Source organism: Artemia franciscana, chromosome 2 (assembly GCF_032884065.1).
Source record: "Artemia franciscana chromosome 2, ASM3288406v1, whole genome shotgun sequence".
Classification (NCBI taxonomy): domain Eukaryota; kingdom Metazoa; phylum Arthropoda; class Branchiopoda; order Anostraca; family Artemiidae; genus Artemia; species Artemia franciscana.
Window position 1 is genome coordinate 53813235 of NC_088864.1, and position 20059 is coordinate 53833293.

General features: G+C 33.8%; 1 protein-coding gene across 1 annotated transcript; it reads left to right on the forward strand.

The window, feature by feature from the left end:
* Positions 1-729: 729 nt before the first annotated feature.
* On the forward strand, positions 730-18291 carry LOC136043693 (soma ferritin-like). Its single transcript, XM_065728588.1, has 3 exons — positions 730-1210; positions 9210-9434; positions 16318-18291. The coding sequence occupies exons 1-3, from the start codon at positions 917-919 to the stop codon at positions 16594-16596; spliced, it is 798 nt and encodes a 265-aa protein (XP_065584660.1). The 5' UTR covers positions 730-916; the 3' UTR covers positions 16597-18291.
* The last annotated feature ends 1768 nt before the right edge of the window (positions 18292-20059 follow it).

The window sequence follows — 20059 nt, forward strand, 5'->3', positions numbered from 1 at the left end:
CACATTTTTTTTTCATTTTTTTTTTGGCTCAGTAAAGGGGATTCAAAACACTTTTTACAGTAAAAAAAAAATACTCGTAATCAGCATGGATAGTTGTTTTTCATAGGTTAGTTATCAAACAGTTCGTGGTAACAAAATGGTAACGATGCCAATTCAAAATAGACAAAGTTCATTAAGTTTAATTTTACCTATCAAAGGTTACGAGCCTGAGAAATTTTGTTCAAATTATGAAAAAGGGGAGAAACATCCTAAAAACATAGAGTGATCTTATCGAAATTCACACAATCAGATTCAAGATATTAGAGAACACCACCAAACAGGTTTGAAGCTCCTGCATACACAAATTTTGCATTTTTTCGAAATTTAGAAATTTTGAAATGTGAAATTTTGTATTTTTTTTTTTTGCCAGAAGAAAGATCACAAGTGTGTTCATTTTTTTTTTTTTTTTTTTTTTTTTTTTTTTTTTTTTTATGAAAATCCTGAGGAAAGGACTGTAAGTTAAGAAATCTGCCCACTATTTACGTATAATTTTTTCCACCAAACAACTAAAACAAACAAATAAAAATGCCTCATAGTCTCTGGGAAAAGGGTTGTAAGTTTTAGAATTTACCCACTATTAACAGATAGTATTTGTTATTAGCAAATAGATGGAAATAAAGTTTGTAGATGACTTGAAGGGGTTGCTCCTTCCTCAACCCTCAAAACTTATCAAGTAATGAGAACTTGCCATGGAAAGAGTCTTGACTTTCTAAAAAAAAAACTGTACAACGATTATTAAAACTGCTAATTTACATATCTTTTGGGAATTTATCCTATAATAAGGATCCTGGTGAAAATATAAGCCAATCTTCTACCTAATTGAACCAGTGTAACCCGCGTTTACTCTTGAAGAGAATATTTCAACGTTGATAATACGATGTCAAAGCAGGTCAGTATTTTCATGTTGGTCCATCACAAAATAAGTGCTTTAGTATCTATACAGTGCTGCCCTATCGTGTGCTACCCAATGTTGTGCTATACTAGAGTACCTATAATGTGCTGTCCATTGATTTCATCTCTGGCGCAGATTCGAACTGAACAGTACCAAAGAAAGATGAGTATAAAAATGCAAGGAAGCAGAAGCAGACAAAATTATCATCCTGAGAATGAAGGAATGGTCAATAAACAAATAAATATGGAATTCCATGCTTACTATGTATACAGGTCGATGGTAAGTAAGTTACCTATTTTTACTGTATCTGACTGTTTCTGTTTACTGTACCTTCAAGTCAAAGGAGCTCACTCTTCACGCTAAAGTTTAACTTTTTCTCTTAATTCTAGTTTTTAAAACAGTAAAAATTTTAGCGTAAAGAGTGGGGCGTTGAGGAGGAAAAGCCCCTTTCATATAAGGAGTAATTTCTGTTCCTTTTAAGTTTTAATGTCGCTCCTTACTTTCATTAAATGAAAAAAAAAATAAGTTTTTTAACTGAAAGTAAGGAGCGACATTAAAACTTAAAACGAACTGAAATTACTTCGTATATGAAAGAGTCCCTCCTGCTCTTTATGCTAAAGTTTGACACTTTTTCTCAACTCTACTTTTTAAAACAGTAAGAAACTTTAGCGTAAAGAGCGGGGCGTTGAGGAGGGACCAGCCACTTTCATATACGAAGTAATTTCTGTTCGTTTTAAGTTTTAATGTCGCACCTTACTTTCAGTTAAAAAAACTTGTTTTTTTTAATTTAATTTCTGAACTTTTTTTGAATTAATGCATGTTTTGATTTTGGCTCTCCGCAGACAAATAATTAAAACAAAATTTGCATTTTTTTTTTTTTTTGGCTAAATGGCTTTCTCATAGTTTTGATCAAATGATTTTGGGAAAAAAGGAGCGGTGGAGGAGGCCTAGTCACCCCCCCCCCAGTTTTTTGGTTATTTAAAAAGGCAACTATAACATTTAATTTCTTACAAACGTTTTAATTGGTAAAAGATATGGTAAAATTCTAGTTAATTGACTTCTTGCTATCTCAGAAAGGGTTTAGGTTAGGAAAATGAAACTTCCAGTGATGAATCTACAAACTAAAGTATGTCCCGGGAAGGTATTTTGAAGCAACTACCTCCACTCCTTCTCCCTCTAGAAGTCCCTGACCTTTGATGACCTTTAAAAATATGTGTGTTATAAAAGTGAAACCTAGTAAAATATATCTTTTGCTTAATTGAAGTACAACAAAATTGTTTTCAGCTTCATAACTTTGCTCAATTCCATTTTATAATGTTTTAAATATATGCAAATACATTTTCTAAATTTTGAAAAAAATTTTACTCAAATTTTTACTCAAATAACAGGAATTGCATTGTCAGAACTAAGGCAGAGAAAAAGCAACTAGTAACTGAAAATTAAGGTGAAATGTTGTTTTATCAAAATTTCAATAGGTTATAGACCTGTCATGTAGAAAAATTTCAGAGCCCTCTGGAGGGAGAAGGAGTGGAAGTGGGTACTTTAAAATACCTTCTCGGGACATACTTTAGCCTGCAGACCCATCCCTGAAACCCTTTCTGAGATAGCAAGATGTCAATTAACTAGAATTTTACCGAGGAGGGGACGAATCCCCTCATATGCGTAGTAAATTTTGTTCGTTTTAATGCTGCTCCTTACTTTCAGATGAAAAAACTTTCATTTTCATTTTCTTATTGTTTTTTTTTAAATAATGCTGGAAAATACTGCACTCCCTTCATGGAAAATTTCTTCCCCCATGACAAATTACTCCAAGAAAATTTCCCAATATATCCCCCTCTTCTCAACAACTTCTCCCCCCAACCAAAAAAATCCCTCTGAAAACGTCTGTACACTTCCCAATAACCATTACTATGTGTAAGCACAGGTCAAAGTTTATAACTTGTAGCCCCTCCTACGGGGACTGTGGGGGAGTAAGTCGTCCTCAAAGACAATTATAAGGTTTTTCGACTATGCTGAATAAAATCGCTATCTCAAGGTTTTGATCCGATGACTTTGGGAAAATGATTAGCGTGGGAGGGGGCCTAGGTGCCCTCCAATTTTTTGTTCACTTGAAAATGGCACTAAAATTTTTTATTTCCGTTAGAATGAGCCCTCTTACAACATTCTAGGACCACTGGGTCGATACGATCACCCCTGGGGAAAAAAACAAACAAAAAACAAACAAACAAATGAACACGCATCCGTGATCTGCCTTCTGGCAAAAATACAAAATTCCACATTTTTGTAGATAGGAGCTTGAAACTGATACAGTATGGTTCTCTGATACGCTGAATCTGATGGTATGATTTTCATTAAGATTCTGTGACTTTTAGGGGGTGTTTCCCCCTATTTTCTAAAATAAGGCAAATTTTCTCAGGCTCGTAACTTTTAATAGGTAAGCCTAAACTTGATGAAACTTATATATTTAAAATCAGCATTAAAATGCAATTCTTTTGATGCAGCTATTGCTAACAAAATTCCTTTTTTTAGAGTTTTCGTTACTATTGAGCTGGGTCGCTCCTTACTACAGTTCGTTACCACGAACTGTTTGATCTAAAAACACTAGTTTTTTCATTTAATTTCCGGACGTTTTTGAATTAATGCATGTTTTGATCTTGGCTCTCCGCAAATGAATGATTAAATTGTTTTTATTCAGAAGATTTTGAGAAGAATGGAGCGAGGGAGGAGGCCTAGTTGTCCTCCAATTTTTTGATTACTTAAAAAGGCACTAAAACTTTTATCTTTTTACGAATGTTTTCATTTGTAAAAAATATATATTTAACTTACGAATTAACTTACGTAACGAACTTCTATAGTCGTATGTTTCTATTGCGTATATGAGGGGGTTAACCCTTCGTCGATACCTTGCTCTTTACACTAAAGCTTAAATTTTGTCCCAATTCCTTAAGAATGACCCCTGAATCGCAAAGGCTGTAAAATGAATAGTTGAAATTACTAAAAATACTTTAGCGTAAAGAGCGAGGTATTACGAGGAGGTAAACCACTTATATACGTAATAATTCCTGTTCTTTTTAAGTCTTAATGCTGCTCCTTATTTTCAATTGAAAGACTTTTTCATATTTATTTTTTCATTTTTTTTATAATAATGCTAAAAAATCCTGCGCCCCCTTCATTTAATTTCTCTTCCCCCATGAAATATTCCTCCAAGGAACGATCCTCCCACATAGCTCCCTCAACTCAACCCCCCCCCTCTAACCAAAAAATCCCCCTGAAAACGTCTGTACACTTCACATTAATCATTACTGCATGTAAACACTGGTCAAAGTTTGTAACTTGCATTCCCTCTCTCGGAGACTGTGGGGGAGTAAGTCATCCCCAAAGACATAGTTATCATGTTTTTCGACTATTCTGAACAAAATGTCTATCTCAAAATTTTGATCCGTTGATTTTGGGAAACAAATTAGCGTGGGAGGGGGCCTAAGTGCCCTCCAATTTTTTGGTCACTTCAAAAGGCACTGGAAGTTTTCATTTCCGTTAGAATGAGCCATCTTGCGAGATTCTAGGACCACTTGATCGATACGATGACCCCTGGAAAAAAACAACAAATAAGCACACACCCGTGAAGTTCCACATTTTCGTAGATATGAGCTTGAAACTTTTACAATAGGGTTCTCTGATAAGCTGAATGCGATGGTGTGATTTTTTAACACTAAATTTGATAAAACTTATACATTTAAAATCAGCATAAAAATTTAATTCTTTTGATATATCTTTTAGTATCAAAATTCCGTTTTTTAGAGTTTCGTTTACTATTGAGCTGGGTCGCTCCTTACTACAGTTCGTTACCACGAACTGTTTGATACTCCCAGGAGGGTTAACCAAATTGGAGAGGTGATAAAAAAAAAGTGAAAATAAGGACATTCGAGGATAGCAATGCGAACCTGCAGAAGAAAGAAACGAGTGATACAGAAGAAAAAAGGTGATTTGAAAAGAAAATATATAAGTAAATCTGATGTCAGAGTGATATAAACATACCATCAGATTCAGCATATCAGAAAACTCTAGTACAGATGTTTCAAATTCCTACCTAAAGAATGCAAGATTTTTAGTTTTTTGCCAAAAGAAAGTCAAGGATGCGTATTTATTTATTTTCATTTTTTCTTCAAGGTCCGCTGTATCAAACTATTGTCCTGAAAGATAGATAGAAATATCATCCGAACAGAAATAAAAAGCTATAGCTTTTCTGATTTTAAGTAACCGAGAACTTTGAAGGGCAGCAATCCCCTCTCACATGATTGTTTTCCCCCAAAGATGCCCGATCAGAACTTTGATATAACCATTTAATTCGGTATACATGGAAGGTTTAATAATTATTCTTATGGGTATGACATGACCCCCCAAAGCTCCTGGGAAAAGGGCTGTAAGTTGTGCAATGTAAGTTTGCTTGCATGAAGAATTTTTTATTGGGAAATATGCTTTAATTTTTTTTGGGGGGGGGTATTCGTTGTGAAAAATTTTTCAAGGTGAACTTTTACACGGGAGAGGGGAGAATTTCTGGCATGATTTGAAAAACGATCAGAACTTTTGAAAACAAAAATCAACTGAAATTAAGGAACAGCACTAATACATAAAACAAATAGAAATTACTCTTTATATGAGAAACCTGCTCTTTCTTCATCCCTTGTAGCTTAGGTTAAAGTTTGACTTTTAGTCTCAATTCTTTAAGAAATAAATAAAAAAACAAGTTTTCTCAACTGAAAGTAAGGAGCGACATTGAAACTTGAAACCAACAGAAATTATTCTGTTTATAAAAGGAGTTGTCCCCTCCCCAACGTCCCACTCATTACGCTAGAGTTTGACTCTTTGTCACAGTTCTAATTTTTAAAACTTTAGCGTAAAGAGCGGGACGCTGAAGAGGGGACAGCCCCTTTTATGTACGGAATAATTTCTGTTCATTTTAAGTTTTAATTTCGCTCCTTACTTTCAGTTGAAATTTTTTTGTATTTAATTTTGAACGTTTTAAATGAATAATTAAAACGAGATTAGTATATTCTTTTTGACTAAATGGCTTTTTCAAAGTTTTGATTGGACGATTTCGATAAAAAGCGGTGGGGGAAGAGGCCTAGTTGCCCTCCAATTTTTGGTTACTTAAAAATGCAACTAGAACTTTTGTTTCTACGAACATTTTTATTAGTAATAAATGTACGTAACTTACATAACGAACTTCTATATTTGTGTATTTTTATTACTTATATGAGAGGGTTCACCCCCTCGTCAATGCCTCGCTCTTTGCGCTAAAGCTTGAATTTTGTCCCAATTCTTTAAGAATGACCCCTGAATCACAAAGGCCGTAGAATAAACAGTTGAAATTACTAAAAATAATTCAGCGTAAAGAGCCAGGTATTGAGGAGGAAACGAACGCCCTTATATTTCGTTTTAGATTTTAATGCTGTTCCTTACTTCCAGTTGAAAAAAAAACACTTTTTTTTATTTATTTTCCCATTTTTTTAAATAATACAAAAAATCGTGCACCCCCTCCATAAAAATTCTCTTCCCTCATGATAAATTTCTCCGTGGGAAGACCCTCCCACGGGTCTTTTTCTCAAGCTCGTAACTTTTGATGGGTAAAACTAAACTTGATGAAACTTATATATTTAAAATCAAACAGTTGGTGGTAACGAACTGTAGGAAGGAGCGACCCGGCTCAATAGTAACCGAAAAACTAAAAAATGGAATTTTGATACCAACAGTTACATCAAAAGAATCGCATTTTAATACTGATTTTAAATATGTAAGTCTCATCAAGATTAATATTATAATAAAGTTAAGAGCCTGAGAAAATTTGCCTCATTTTAGAAAATAGGGATTCGCACCATTAGATTCAGCGCATCAGAGAACATTATTGTAGAAGTTTCAAGCTCCTATCTAGAAAAATGTGAAGTTTCGACATTTTTTGCCAGAAGACAAATCACGGATGCGTGTTTTTTTTTTCTGTTTTGTTTTTTGTTTTTTTGTTCTTGTTTTTGTTTGTTTTTTCCCAGGGGTGATCGTATCGATTCATTGGTTCTAGAATGTCACGAGATGGCTCATTCTAACGGAAATTAAAAGCTCTAGTACCCTTTTTAAGTGACTAAAAAAATTTGAGGGCACCTAGACCCCTTCCCAGGCTCATTTTCCCCCAAAGTCACTGGATCAAAATTCTGAGATAGCCATTTTATTTACCATAGTCGAAAAACCTAATAACCTTGTCTTTGGGGACGACTTACTTCCCCGCAGTCCCCGTGTGAGGGGCTGCAACTTACAAACTTTTACGAGGGGGTTTGTCCCCTTGTTAATATCTCTCTCTTTACACTAAAGCTTAAATTTTGTCCCAATTCTTTAAGAATGATCCCTGAATCAGAAAGGCCGTAGAATAAATAGTTGAAATTACTAGAAATACTTTAGTGTAAAGAGCGAGGCATCAAACATGCATTAATTCAAAACCCTCAGAAATTAAATAAAAAAAACTTTTTTTTAACTGAAAGTAAGGAGCGACATTAAAACATAAAACGAACAGAAATTACTCCTTATATGAAGGGGGCTGTTCCCTTCTCAACACCCTGCTCTTTACGCTAAAGTTTTTGCTGTTTGATAAAGTAGAATTGAGAGAAAGATTCAAACTTTAGCGTAAAGAGCGGGGTGTTGAGAAGGGAACAGCCCCCTTCATATAAGGAGAAATTTCTGTTCGTTTTAAGTCTTAATCTCGCTTCTTACTTTCAGTTAAAAAAAACTAGTTTTTTTAATTTAATTACTTACACAAGTTTGCCCGTCTTCTATGAATATTTATATTGCTGCAGTGTCAAGCATGTCCCGGTTCTCAATCGAATGTGAATGTTGCTCTTTTTTCCGAAGTTCAGAGCATAAGCTAAAATGTTTTGTAAAGGAAAAAGTCCAATCTGCCACTTTTTTTTGCACTACTGCCAGCTTCTACTCTTATAAGTTACCTGCTCTTTTAAGTTCAGAGCATAAGCTAAAATGTTTTGTAAAGGAAAAAGTACAATCTGCCACTTTTTTTGCACTACTACCAGCTTCTACTCTTATTAGTTACCTGCTCTTTTAAGTTCAGAGCATAAGCTGAAATGTTTTGTAAAGGAAAAGGTCCAATCTGCCACTTTCTTTTGCACTACTGCCAGCTTCTACTCTTATAAGTTACCTGCTCTTTTAATTTCAGAGCATAAGCTAAAATGTTTTGTAAAGGAAAAAGTCCAATCCGCCCCTTTTTTTTGCACTACTGCCAGCTTCTACTCTTATAAGTTACCTGCTCTTTTAAGTTCAGAGCATAAGCTAAAATGTTTTGTAAAGGAAAAAGTACAATCTACCACTTTTTTTTGCACTACTACCAGCTTCTACTCTTATTAGTTACCTGCTCTTTTAAGTTCAGAGCATAAGCTGAAATGTTTTGTAAAGGAAAAAGTCCAATCTGCCACTTTCTTTTGCACTACTGCCAGCTTCTACTCTTATAAGTTACCTGCTCTTTTAAGTTCAGAGCATAAGCTAAAATGTTTTGTAAAGGAAAAAGTACAATCTGCCACTTTTTTTTGCACTACTGCCAGCTTCTACTCTTATAAGTTACCTGCTCTTTTAAGTTCAGAGCATAAGCTAAAATGTTTTGTAAAGGAAAAAGTACAATCTGCCACTTTTTTTTGCACTACTGCCAGCTTCTACTCTTATAAGTAACCTGCTCTTTTAAGTTCAGAGCATAAGCTAAAATGTTTTGTAAAGGAAAAAGTACAATCTGCCACTTTTTTTGCACTACTGACAGCTTCTACTCTTATTAGTTACCTGCTCTTGTAAGTTCAGAGCATAAGCTAAAATGTTTTGTAAAGGAAAAAGTCCAATCTGCCACTTTCTTTTGCACTACTGCCAGCTTCTACTCTTATTAGTTGCCTGCTCTTGTAAGTTCAGAGCATAAGCTAAAATGTTTTGTAAAAGAAAAAGTACAATCTGCCACTTTTTTTGCACTACTGCCAGCTTCTACTCTTATAAGTTACCTGCTCTTTTAAGTTCAGAGCATAAGCTAAAATGTTTGTAAAGGAAAAAGTCCAATCTGCCACTACATACGTAATTATGAATTCTCAAAAGAAAAAAGCCCATGACAACCAAGAAAATTGTTGGTAGCAAACTTTAAGTGTTTTATGTTTTCATTTATCTTTCCTTGAAAGGAATCGTCATAGCGGTAAGCTTAATAAAAATAATTAAATGGTTCATTCCCCATTGAAATGAAAAGAAAATCTTATAGGCATTATTTTTCAACCGAGACGATGTAGCCCTCCCTGGTTTTTCCAAATACTTCAAGGAAGAAGCAGAGGGTGAAAAGACACACGCTGATAAGTTCATAGAATATCAGTCCCAGAGAGGGGGAAGAGTTGCTTGCAAACCAATCGATAAACCCCAGCGTGATGAGTGGGATTCCCCCTTGCATGCCATGGAGCATTCCTTAGAGTTGGAGAAACAAGTGTATCAGGTAAATAATTTTACACAACTAATGTTCCTCCACTACTTATTTGAAAGAAAAACGTGTTATTCATAGACCAACTCCACGTTCCACTTTCCAACTTTGTTGTTTTTATTGTTTATTAAAAGATTACAGTTATTAAATTGTTTCCCAAAACACATACTTTTGTGTTTTTTGCTTTTGTTTCATTAATTTGCTAAGATATTAATTAAATCGTAATATGTGCTTTCCAAAATAGAATATTTTTATTATATTTATCTACATTTATATTTATCAATGGGTTAATAAACCTATTTTGAGAGTGCTTAGAGCTTTTTAAACATTTTTCAATCACGACCCCATTTATGCATTGCTAAATATATATTACTAGAAATTTTTTTAGAAACATACAAGAATCTAAAATCAAAAATTGCACAAAAAGTCGAAAAATTGTATTTATTATAGTTACAAAAATTATGTGCCCTAGTTTTCACCAATTTTTTTTTTTTTTTTTTTTTTTTTTTTTTTGCAGTAACATGAATAAAGGGAATCTGTGAACGTCATAGTTCACTCGAATACATTCGAGCGCAGGTGTCGAGTGGTAAGTTTTTAAAATTAAAGAAAAAATTTTAATAGGGGGATATGCCTATTTTTTCTTGTTGCATTACGAATTAAATCTCGGTTGAATGTTTGATGCTGCTGAATGTAAGACCTCTTGAACATTCTTTAGCGATGAATAATGCTGAAATGTAATATGTTTTAAAGCTGAGAAAGTAAATTAACATAAATATATAGTGTCTAATGGCAGAAGAACATTTAGCGCTATATCAGCGTTTGTGTGCAGTTCAGCTTTTGATCCAGAACTCAGTTAAGGGCTGTTTTGGAAACTCTAGTTTCAAATTCGAGTCACTCGAACGCTCAGCAGATTTCTCTTGAGCTTTAAGTGACAGGTGATCAATCTGACGTAGACCAACCTGAATCAGTTTTTGAATCCAAGCTACCTTTTTGAAATCAATATTTAATATAAAACCTGTACAGAACTATGTTTCTAGCGCTTTTAAGGGATCTATAATAATTTTTGCAATAAATATTTTTGAATGATTTCTCTTGGTCATAAAATTGTCAACACTGGAAAACATTTCGAACGATTTTTTTCTCTACCATACTTTACCAAATGTTGATGTTTACTTTTATAAATCTTCCAATTTTTTATCCTTTAAAGTAAATATATTGCAGTTTTTGGAGATACAAGTTGAGATTATTTAATTTTGCAAGACAGATAACACATCTTGGATAGTCATAAGCCATTTTGAAACATTTTCGCTTGGCTTGAAAATATGTCAATTCCGTCCTTTAATAACAAATATATTCTTAAACTTCAAATTCTTTACAACCATTTTACTTTTGTATGTAATAATAAAGTTTTGTAGTTGGAATCCATATCCTTACAGAGGTTTGAAAATTTATGGCTGTTAAGGGCATGGCTCTTGACAAAATTTATAATCTTAAGAGTATCTTGAAACACATCGTTTAATTCTGGTGCTAAGTTTTTTTTTTTTTTTTACTTCAAGGACCTCTTGGTGAATAAGGCAGTGATTAAAAGTTACATGATCAAAATGAGCCGTTTGAAAAAATTGTTTAAAACCAAATATTTTTGCCCCATCTTCAGTATATTCAACAGCCATTTTTTCTTTCCAAACCCTTAGTATTAAAAATTTTTCAACTTTACAATATAATTATATATGTATTTCATAGGACCAAAAAAAAATGTTCCTCCACGAATCTTTATAGACGTACCTGACATATACTAACAACTGACCTAATTTAGTAATATCAGTTGTTTCGTTCAACTGAGTTGAAAATTTTGGGAATTCTTTAGCTCTTGCAAAAAATTGCACTAATGTCGTTTAACAGAGAAATTTTTAATATCATTGGCATATTTACTTTATCTTTTACTTGAATAAAACTTGAATGGTGATTTTATTTGAATGGTGAACGCCATTTTTTTTCGTAATACAGTATGAACCTTCATATGACGTTAGTAAATATTTTTCATTAATAGTCATATATATCTTAAAGCATTATTTTGCTTTGTTTAAAGATTTATACGGTCTTTCAAAATATCATTTTGGTTATTGGCATGAAAAATCGCTTTGATTCAAGATGTATTTTTTTTTAAGGTTTCATATTCTCTGAGACCTATAATTCATTGCTGATCAAAGATATTGTACATTACTGTTACAATTTGAAATGTAAAGCAAAATTGAAGAGATCACTTATCATATTTTCTTAATTGTACATTATATTTTTTGTCCCAATTTTCCTTCGATTTTCCTTTCCTTAGATTTTTTTCCTTCCTGAGCAGAGTTTGCAGCATTATTATCTGCGTCAGTACCATTCATATATAAGTTGAGCCATTTATTCATGGCTAAAAGTTATTATTATCCCAAAATTAAATAAATATATAAAATAACATGTTGCATATAATAATTGATTAATTAGTGAATAAAAAGGAAAAAATGGAATCTCGTTACGGTGAAACACTGACAATTGACTTCACTAGACGACACAGTGTTTCAAAGGCCTTTAGCTGGTCTTGGTCCTTTCGGGCCTTTCGAGCACACAGAGAGTAGAGCTTCGTTATGTGACGTAAAAATTATTTGAATCAAATGATCCAAGAAAACAATGGTCTGAAGGAAACAAATTTTTCCCGAAAAAACATTTCATACCAAAAAATAAGCCAGATCAGAATAAAATTAACCAAGATTCGAGCCAGCGGATAAATTAAAAAAAAACATCTTCACCTTTCAGCATTAAAATAAGCCAGTCTAGGGAGAAATAATCCAATATGGTAAAACTGCGAAGATTAGTACTATACTAGTTTAAATTACAATCAGTGTTATTGAATCATTGTCCTGATGAACTGTGTGCTCATATTCCAACTTTTTTTGTTTGTAGTTATGTGAGAGTAAATCTGTAAAAATACACATCTTGATGTTATAAAATCATCTATTTAAATATTTAACGTTAAAATCTCTCGCGACCCCATTTGGAGTCATGACCCATGCTTTAAGTTCTAAATTCTTTTTTTACTTTTCTGTTTTTATTGCAAGTTTTTTTTTTACTTTTTTGTTTTGTTTACGAGAAATTAATTATTCCTCCCAAATTATTGCCAATAGAGCACAGTAAGTGCACTAATTCAATAGCTAATTACAGGTAGTTGCAGATCTATCGAAAGAGTGGGGGGGGGAACTCTTTAACTAACGAGAGAATTTAACTAATAAGCATAAATGCAACAGCTTCAAGTTCAATTTAATCAAACAGTTCGTGGTAACGAATTGTATTACGGAGCGACCCGGCTCAATAGTAACCAAAACTCAAAAAATTGGAATTTTGATACAAATAGCTACATCAAAAGAATCGCATTTTAATGATGATTTTAAATATATAAGTTTCATCAAGTTTAGTCTTACCCATCAAAAGTCACGAGCCTGAGAAAATTTGCGTTATTTTAGAAAATAGGGGGAAAACCCCCTAAAAGTCATAGAATCTTAACGAAAATCACACCATCAGATTCAGCGTATCAGAGAAGCCCATTGTAGAAGTTTCAAGCTCCTATCTACAAAAATGTGGAATTTTATATTTTTTGCCAGAATGCAGATCACGGATGCGTGTTTATTTGTTTGTTTGTTTTTTTGTTTTTTTTCCCAGGGGTGGTCATATCGACCCAGTTGTCCTAGAATGTTGCGAGAGGGCTCATTCTAACGGAAATGAAAAGCTCTAGTGCCCTTTTTAGGTGACCAAAAGAATTGGAGGGCACCTAGGCCCCAAAAATTTTGAGATAGCCATTTTATTTAGCATAGTCGAAAAACCTTATAACTATGTCTTTGGGGACGACTTACTCCCCCACAGTCCCCGTGAGAGGGGTTACAAGTTCAAAACTTTGACCAGTGCTTACATATAGTAATGGTTATTGGGAAGTGTACAGGCGTTTTCAGGAGGATTTTTTGGTTGGAGGCAGGGGTTGAGAAGAGGGGGATATGCTGGGGGGACTTTCCATCGAGGAATTTGTCATGGGGGAAGAAAATTTCCATGAAGGGAGTGCAGGATTTACTAGCATTACTTAAAAAAAGCAATGAAAAAATCAATATGAAAGTTTTTTTTCAGCTGGAAGTAAGCAGCAGCATTAAAACTTAAAACGAACAGAATTTATTACCCATATGAGGGGCTCACCTCCTCCGAATACCTCGCTCTTTACGCTAAAGTATTTTTAGTAATTTCAACTATTTATTCTGCGGCTTTTGTGATTCAGGGGTCATTCTTAATGAATTTAGACAAAATTTAAGCTTTAGTGTGAGGTACTGACGAGGGGGTGAACCCCCTCATATATGTAATAAAAACATGAGAATACAAAAGTTCTTTACGTAAGCTAATTTATAAGTTGCGTATATCTTTTATCTATAAAAAGATTCGTAAAAAATTAAAAGTTCTAGTTGCCATTTTAATTAACCGAAAATCGGAGGGCAACTAGGCTTCTTCCCCCACTCTTTTTTTCTCAAAATCATTCGATCAAAATTATGAGAAAGCCATTTAGCCAAAAAAATAAATATACAAATTTTGTTTTAATTATTCCTCTGTGGAGAGCCAAAATCAAAAAATGTATTGATTCAAAAACGTTCAGAAATTAAATAAAAAAACAAGTTTTTTAAATGAAAGTAAGGAGCGACATCAAAACTTAAAACGAACAGAAATTACTCCGTATATGAAAGGGGCTTTTCCTTCTCAACGCCCCGCTCTTTACGCTAAATATTTTTACCTTTTTAAAATGTAGAGTTAAGAGAAAGAGTCAAACTTTACCGTAAAGAGCGGGGCGTTGATAAGGAAAAGCCCCTTTCATATACGGAGTAATTTCTGTTCGTTTTAAGTTTTAATGTCGCTCCTTACTTTCATTTAAAAAACTTATTTTTTTTTATTTAATTCAACTAAATGCCCTGGATATTGAAGCTATTAACGCAGTTGTTATCGTCCATCCAAAGCTAAAAGCATACCATCAAAACCAGCTTATTTGCTTGCTTGATACGGTTTACGGTCCACAAATATTCGGTGCAACATTTTAAACCAAAAAGATAAGGGCTGTCACTTGAATCGTTTATAAAAATATTTAGAAGGGGGGGGGGCAGTCACTCTTCAATAAATTAAATATATTATCAGTTTTTTTAACTACCGATGTTTCTTAATAAATGAATTCAGTCTTCGACTTCCTAAACTTGTCAAATAATTCTTGATCTTAAATTAAACTAAACCTTATGCTGGAAATAGCTAGAACGAAGCCCAAAGAAAAACATTAAATCCCAAAAATTTGACAATTTCGAAAGTATTTTCGCAGTAATATTCCAAAAACTGTGCACCGATACTGCATTAAGTTATGCACTATAAGAGAATGTCATTGCTTATGACTAATGCAGACATTACTAAGCTAAGAAAATGTTAAGCTGAGACCACACCACAGTCAGCACGGTCAAAACTGTTCATTTTATGGAGTAACTTGCACTAAAAGAGATCAGCACTAAATGGAGATTAGTTTGGATTACTCTCCTCATTCCCTTATTTTCAGAATTTGGAGTAATTCCAGATATTGCACAAAAGTCATTAACATATATCTGTAACACTTAGCCAATCACTTGAGGTTATACAGTGGACAAGACAAGCCAATATTTGTCCTCAATAATTTTACAACGCCCAGTTGGGTTTTGATCACCACAAGAGAAAGACTCGCACTGTTGTTAAAAAAGTATTATTCAACAAATACATACAGGAGTCCGTTTTAATTCTTTTTAGGGAAGGAGAGGGTAAGTGGACTTATAATCCTTTGAGAAGGGGGCATAATATTTTCTCCAACCCTAAAAATAGAGAATATATTACGGTTTTTTTTGCCTGTCATCTGAGAGACCCGTGTCATCTGACTGCTAAACGACTTAATCTTCTGAAAATGAATTTTCACCCATTTTTTTACCCTGCACTCTCAATGCCTCCATAATTCACTCATGTTACTAAAATTTTATCTTGGCACTTAAATCATCTGTATAGTTAAATTTTAGGGACTTTTAACTTCACATTTGATACCACGTTGTCCATTAGCAATAGTACTGATCCTTAGAACATAGTCTCTCAAAATCCCTCAAATAGATTAGGCACAACCCTGATTAATTCCTGATTCAACACCGAAGAAACTGCTAGCACCTCTTCCGTCATACCTCAATTATTAATCTAAGAGGGAAAATTTTATAAACGAACCCTTTTTTTTATTTTCTTTGCTTCTCTGTATTTATCTCTGACTGACATTTCATTTTCACCAACGAGTGAGAGATTTCTGTCTAATTTTTTGTCCTTTTTTTTGAAAGAGTGAGGATTATAGCATCGAAATAAAAGAAAATTGGTGTAGTTAAAATAAATATAAAATTCTTGATACTCAGATACAAAAGCGAGCGCAAAAAAATCTACTACTATATTTTCCACATGAGTGTCATATTATAAAATAAGCAGTAACGTATTTTCATGGCTAATTGCTAGATTTTTCTTTCATGAAATTAATAGATTTGGCTCGTATAATACGGATGCTTTACTTCGGATGGTTCAAAAGACAATAGAAGTAGTTTATCTGCCACAAACTAAAATCTTTGAAATGCTGTCAGTGAAAGAATTTCCATGATTGATAAGTTTCCTAAAGCCCAGTTCACATGTGTGCTTAGGTGGACATCGGTTTCCAGCCCTCATCACTAAGGAGCAATCATGACTTGTTATAAAAGAGGAAGCAAGCTGTGTTTGGTTGAAAATGATTATATCTATATATTGATGTCTAACTAAGTGTGTATGCGAATTAGACTTAAATGACATTGAAGTTTCTAATTTTCAGAGTCTGCTCGACGTGCATGCATCTGCAGAGCTGCATAAAGACCACCATTTGACAGCCTTCTTGGAGGATTACTTTCTGCGACATCAAGTTGAAGCACTTGACTTAGTGGCTCGCCATATAACCAAAATCAAAAGAGTTGGAGACGGGCTAGGGATCTACATGTTTGACAAAGAGCTGCAGGTGGAAAACAAAGAGCTGCAGATGGAAAACAAAAAATGGCAGTTGTTTCCGGCCGACGTTCAAGGGTCTTTTTCAGAGTCTAAAATAAATAAAACCTAAAAAACAAACGTGATAAGACACATTTGTGAATTGAGCAACTATGAGCTAAACCGTGAAAAAGCCAAGCAACTGACTCATGATGCAGCTTGGAATTGTATATCATTAATACTGTGTTTTACAATATGTGAATGTTTCTTATTGTCATATAAGTTTCTTAAGTGTGATACATTTTTGATCAGATACCGGTCGAGAAACTTCTATATTGACTAAAATATCTTTGCACGGGCCTAATACCGTTGATTTCTTTGGTATTATTTCTAACCTATGTCTGGTAAATTTCAGTCAAATGTCGTGCTAACAAGGCACCCATTCTACCTATATAGTCTCCTACTTGTATTAAATAAAAAAGAAGGTTTTTCAACTGAAAGCAAAGAGTTACATTGAAACATAAAACGAACTGAAATTATTATGTCATATATGGGGGGTTGACCCATCCTCAATATCTCATTCTTTGCGCTAAAGTTTGATATTTTGTTCCAATTACTTAAGAATGACTCACAAAACACAAGGGTCGTTTAACTAGAATACGAAGCTTTTTTTAAAGTTCTAAAAACAACTTTTGCGTAAAAAGTGAGGTACTGAGGGGGGGGGATCAAGTCTCCTCATATGCGTAATAAACATGCATCTATGATCTTGCTTCTGGCAAAAAAAATGCAAAGTTCCACATTTTTGTACATAGGGGCTTGAAACCTCTACAGTAAGGTTCTCTGATATGCTGAATCTGATGCCATTATTCTCATTGAGATCACTTGCTGTTCTGGGGGGTGTTTTCCCCTTTTTCAAAAATTAGGCAAATCTTCTTAGGCTCGTTACTTTTGATGTGTAAAATTAGACTTAATAAATTTTATATACATATTGAACAAGCATCAAAATGTGATTCTTCTTGTGTGTCCATTGTTGCAAAGACATTGTTTTAGAGTTTCAGTTATTATTGAGCCACATCGCTCCTTACTTACAGTATGTTCCCACAAACGATTTGACATTTGCTGAGAGCAGAAGATGGTGCTTTAACAGTAAAACTATTAAACTACTACAAAAACTACTCAAAAAAAGTAAAACTAGTAAAACCCTTTAAACAGTAGAACTATTGACTGGAAGGGATAAAACAAACTGAAAAACATTGAATGGAGTCACAAACTGCGTTTTGGATAGAGAGAGTATCGTTGTTAATACTTGAAATATTCAATCTTGAAATAGATTCAGCGCTTTACTGAAAACCCCGTAATATTATGGTTGGAAATGTTGACTTAGCTAACCTGTCAGAAGCAGAATCTTAGAGAAGCGTGGCACCCAAGCAGGCTAGAACTTTCAGAGCATCAAACACATTCTAAATAGCACGAGTTCAATATTATAAGGCTGTTTTTGGTACGTGGCTTCGGACAGTAATCATCAAGATTGTAAGCGACCTTACAGCTAATAAGCCCTAGGATTAGCTACGCAACAAACTAGGAAATTTTTGAATGAAATATGAATAACTATGAATCATAGTTATCTATCACCTTTAAGCATACGTTTATATTTTATGTCAACAAATTAACAAAATATTTGAATTAGAAAGACATAGTTCAATGTGGGGGATGGCACTTTTTTTTGTCATCAACAATTTTTTAATGTTAGCCTCATACATTGTTGTGGCCACTCAAATGAAGTTGTCCAGATGTTCGTCTGTCAGCCGGCTCAGGAAATTTATACTGGAAAATGAAATCGTATGGTAAGCTGAACATCGCCTTCATCGGTAGACCCGTCTGAACCAAAGTTGTATATTCTTGCTTAGGATAGAAGGCCAAATGTTTGCATTGCTCGAAGTGAGTATTGTGAATGAAGTGTCAATTGGAAAATTATTCAGTTACAACCCCACTACTGCATTGATCAAATGTTGCTGAAACAAGTAGACAGTTCTTCGGCATCAGTCTCTTCAAAAAGACAAAGAAAATGACAAGACATTAATTTTGAAACCGTGTCTTTTTCTTAAGAATTAAAAATAAGGGGAAGACAAGTATTTTGCCAGTGTTCTGCCACCAATGCCATTTTTTCAAGCAACGGTTTCATATTACCCAACGTTCTGTTCCTATACTTTGTTTTATGTATTTCATTGTTTGCGAATTATCATTTGATCAAATTTATAAAATTATGAAGACAGTAATTCGTGCAAGGTAATTTACAGCTATTAATACACAACAGAATAAAAAAAAATACCCTTGAGTTTCTTAGACGTCTTGAAGATACTGGTTTCGATGTTCACTTGTAAGTAGCCCTAAAATTTAAACACAAAATACATAAATATTTTGATTGGAATAACTAAATAAGCTTTGTAATTAAATGACTACATATAAATATCTGGTTAATGCATTAAAGATGATTCTAATATATAGAACTAAAATAGAACTTAATATTTGAAATGTTTGAATGTTGCCTGTTGCTGAATATAAAGTAATTATTTTATGATTAGAGAAAAATAAAGAGATGGGAAAGATAGAGATGGATAGGTAGTATTATTAGTAAAGACGGTGGGTGCAGTCGAGATGTTAAAAGTAGAATACCCCAAGGCGTTTTTTCACTGCTGAATTTTTTTTGAAAGTTCTATTTATAATATTAATTCTATAAAATCTGGTCAGGATGTTGTTACATTTAACTTAAAAGTAACATCAAAAAATTTCCAATGCTAACCTGATTTGAAACTTACGGCAATCATCAGTGAGATAGCCTGCATTAGCAGTTCTGGCCCCTCTTGCACCTGGGCAAAATCTTTATTAGTGCCCCTTCCCAAATGTCTCCCAAAAATTTTCAGTCAATTTTTCATTTATTTAAATCTGAATTTTCTAACTTTATTCAGGAAAAGATATGAAAAAAATTTTAATTTCAGATTCAATTTTTTTTTATATTTACTGCCAACTGCATCCTCAGCTTTTTAAAAAATATAAATATCATTTCAAAAATACAAAGCGATTATAAACGTTAGACTATATATTTTGGTAGCCAGTGTTTACCCCCATGGAAAATACCCCCACAGCCCCCTGCGGAAAATAGCCCCAGAAAACATTCCCCTCCAACAAAAATTCCCCCTGAAAATGCCCCCCTTTTGGCTGGATGGTCTTCAGTCACTTTATACTTATAAGAAAAGGACTGTAACTCAATTTCTGATCAAATGAGCACCCTTAAGTTTTTGCACCCGAAGCAGGGGTGTAGCTACAGTGTTTTTATTGGGGGGGGGCAACAAACGCGCTACTTGTTGAATTTAAAAATATTATGAAATAAATTATAAATAATAAATATATATTAAACAATCATAAACATATGTGCTGGTGCTCGGCTTTTACTAAAAATTATCAGCAATCAGCTGCTGCATACGCAGTCAGCTGCTGTCAGCTGCAGGCAGTCCTGCGGTGGCAGGCAGTCAGCTGCTGCGACAGTAGTATAGCGTAAACAAGCTTTCGGGTGGGCGAAAGTGAATGTATAAACTCGG

Coding starts and splice junctions, on each gene's coding strand:
- LOC136043693 (XM_065728588.1), top strand. CDS start 917: ATGTCAAAGCAGGTCAGTATTTTCATGTTGGTCCATCACAAAATAAGT. Junction 1,211..9,209: donor ACTATGTATACAGGTCGATG/GTAAGTAAGTTA, acceptor AAAATCTTATAG/GCATTATTTTTCAACCGAGA. Junction 9,435..16,317: donor TGGAGAAACAAGTGTATCAG/GTAAATAATTTT, acceptor TCTAATTTTCAG/AGTCTGCTCGACGTGCATGC.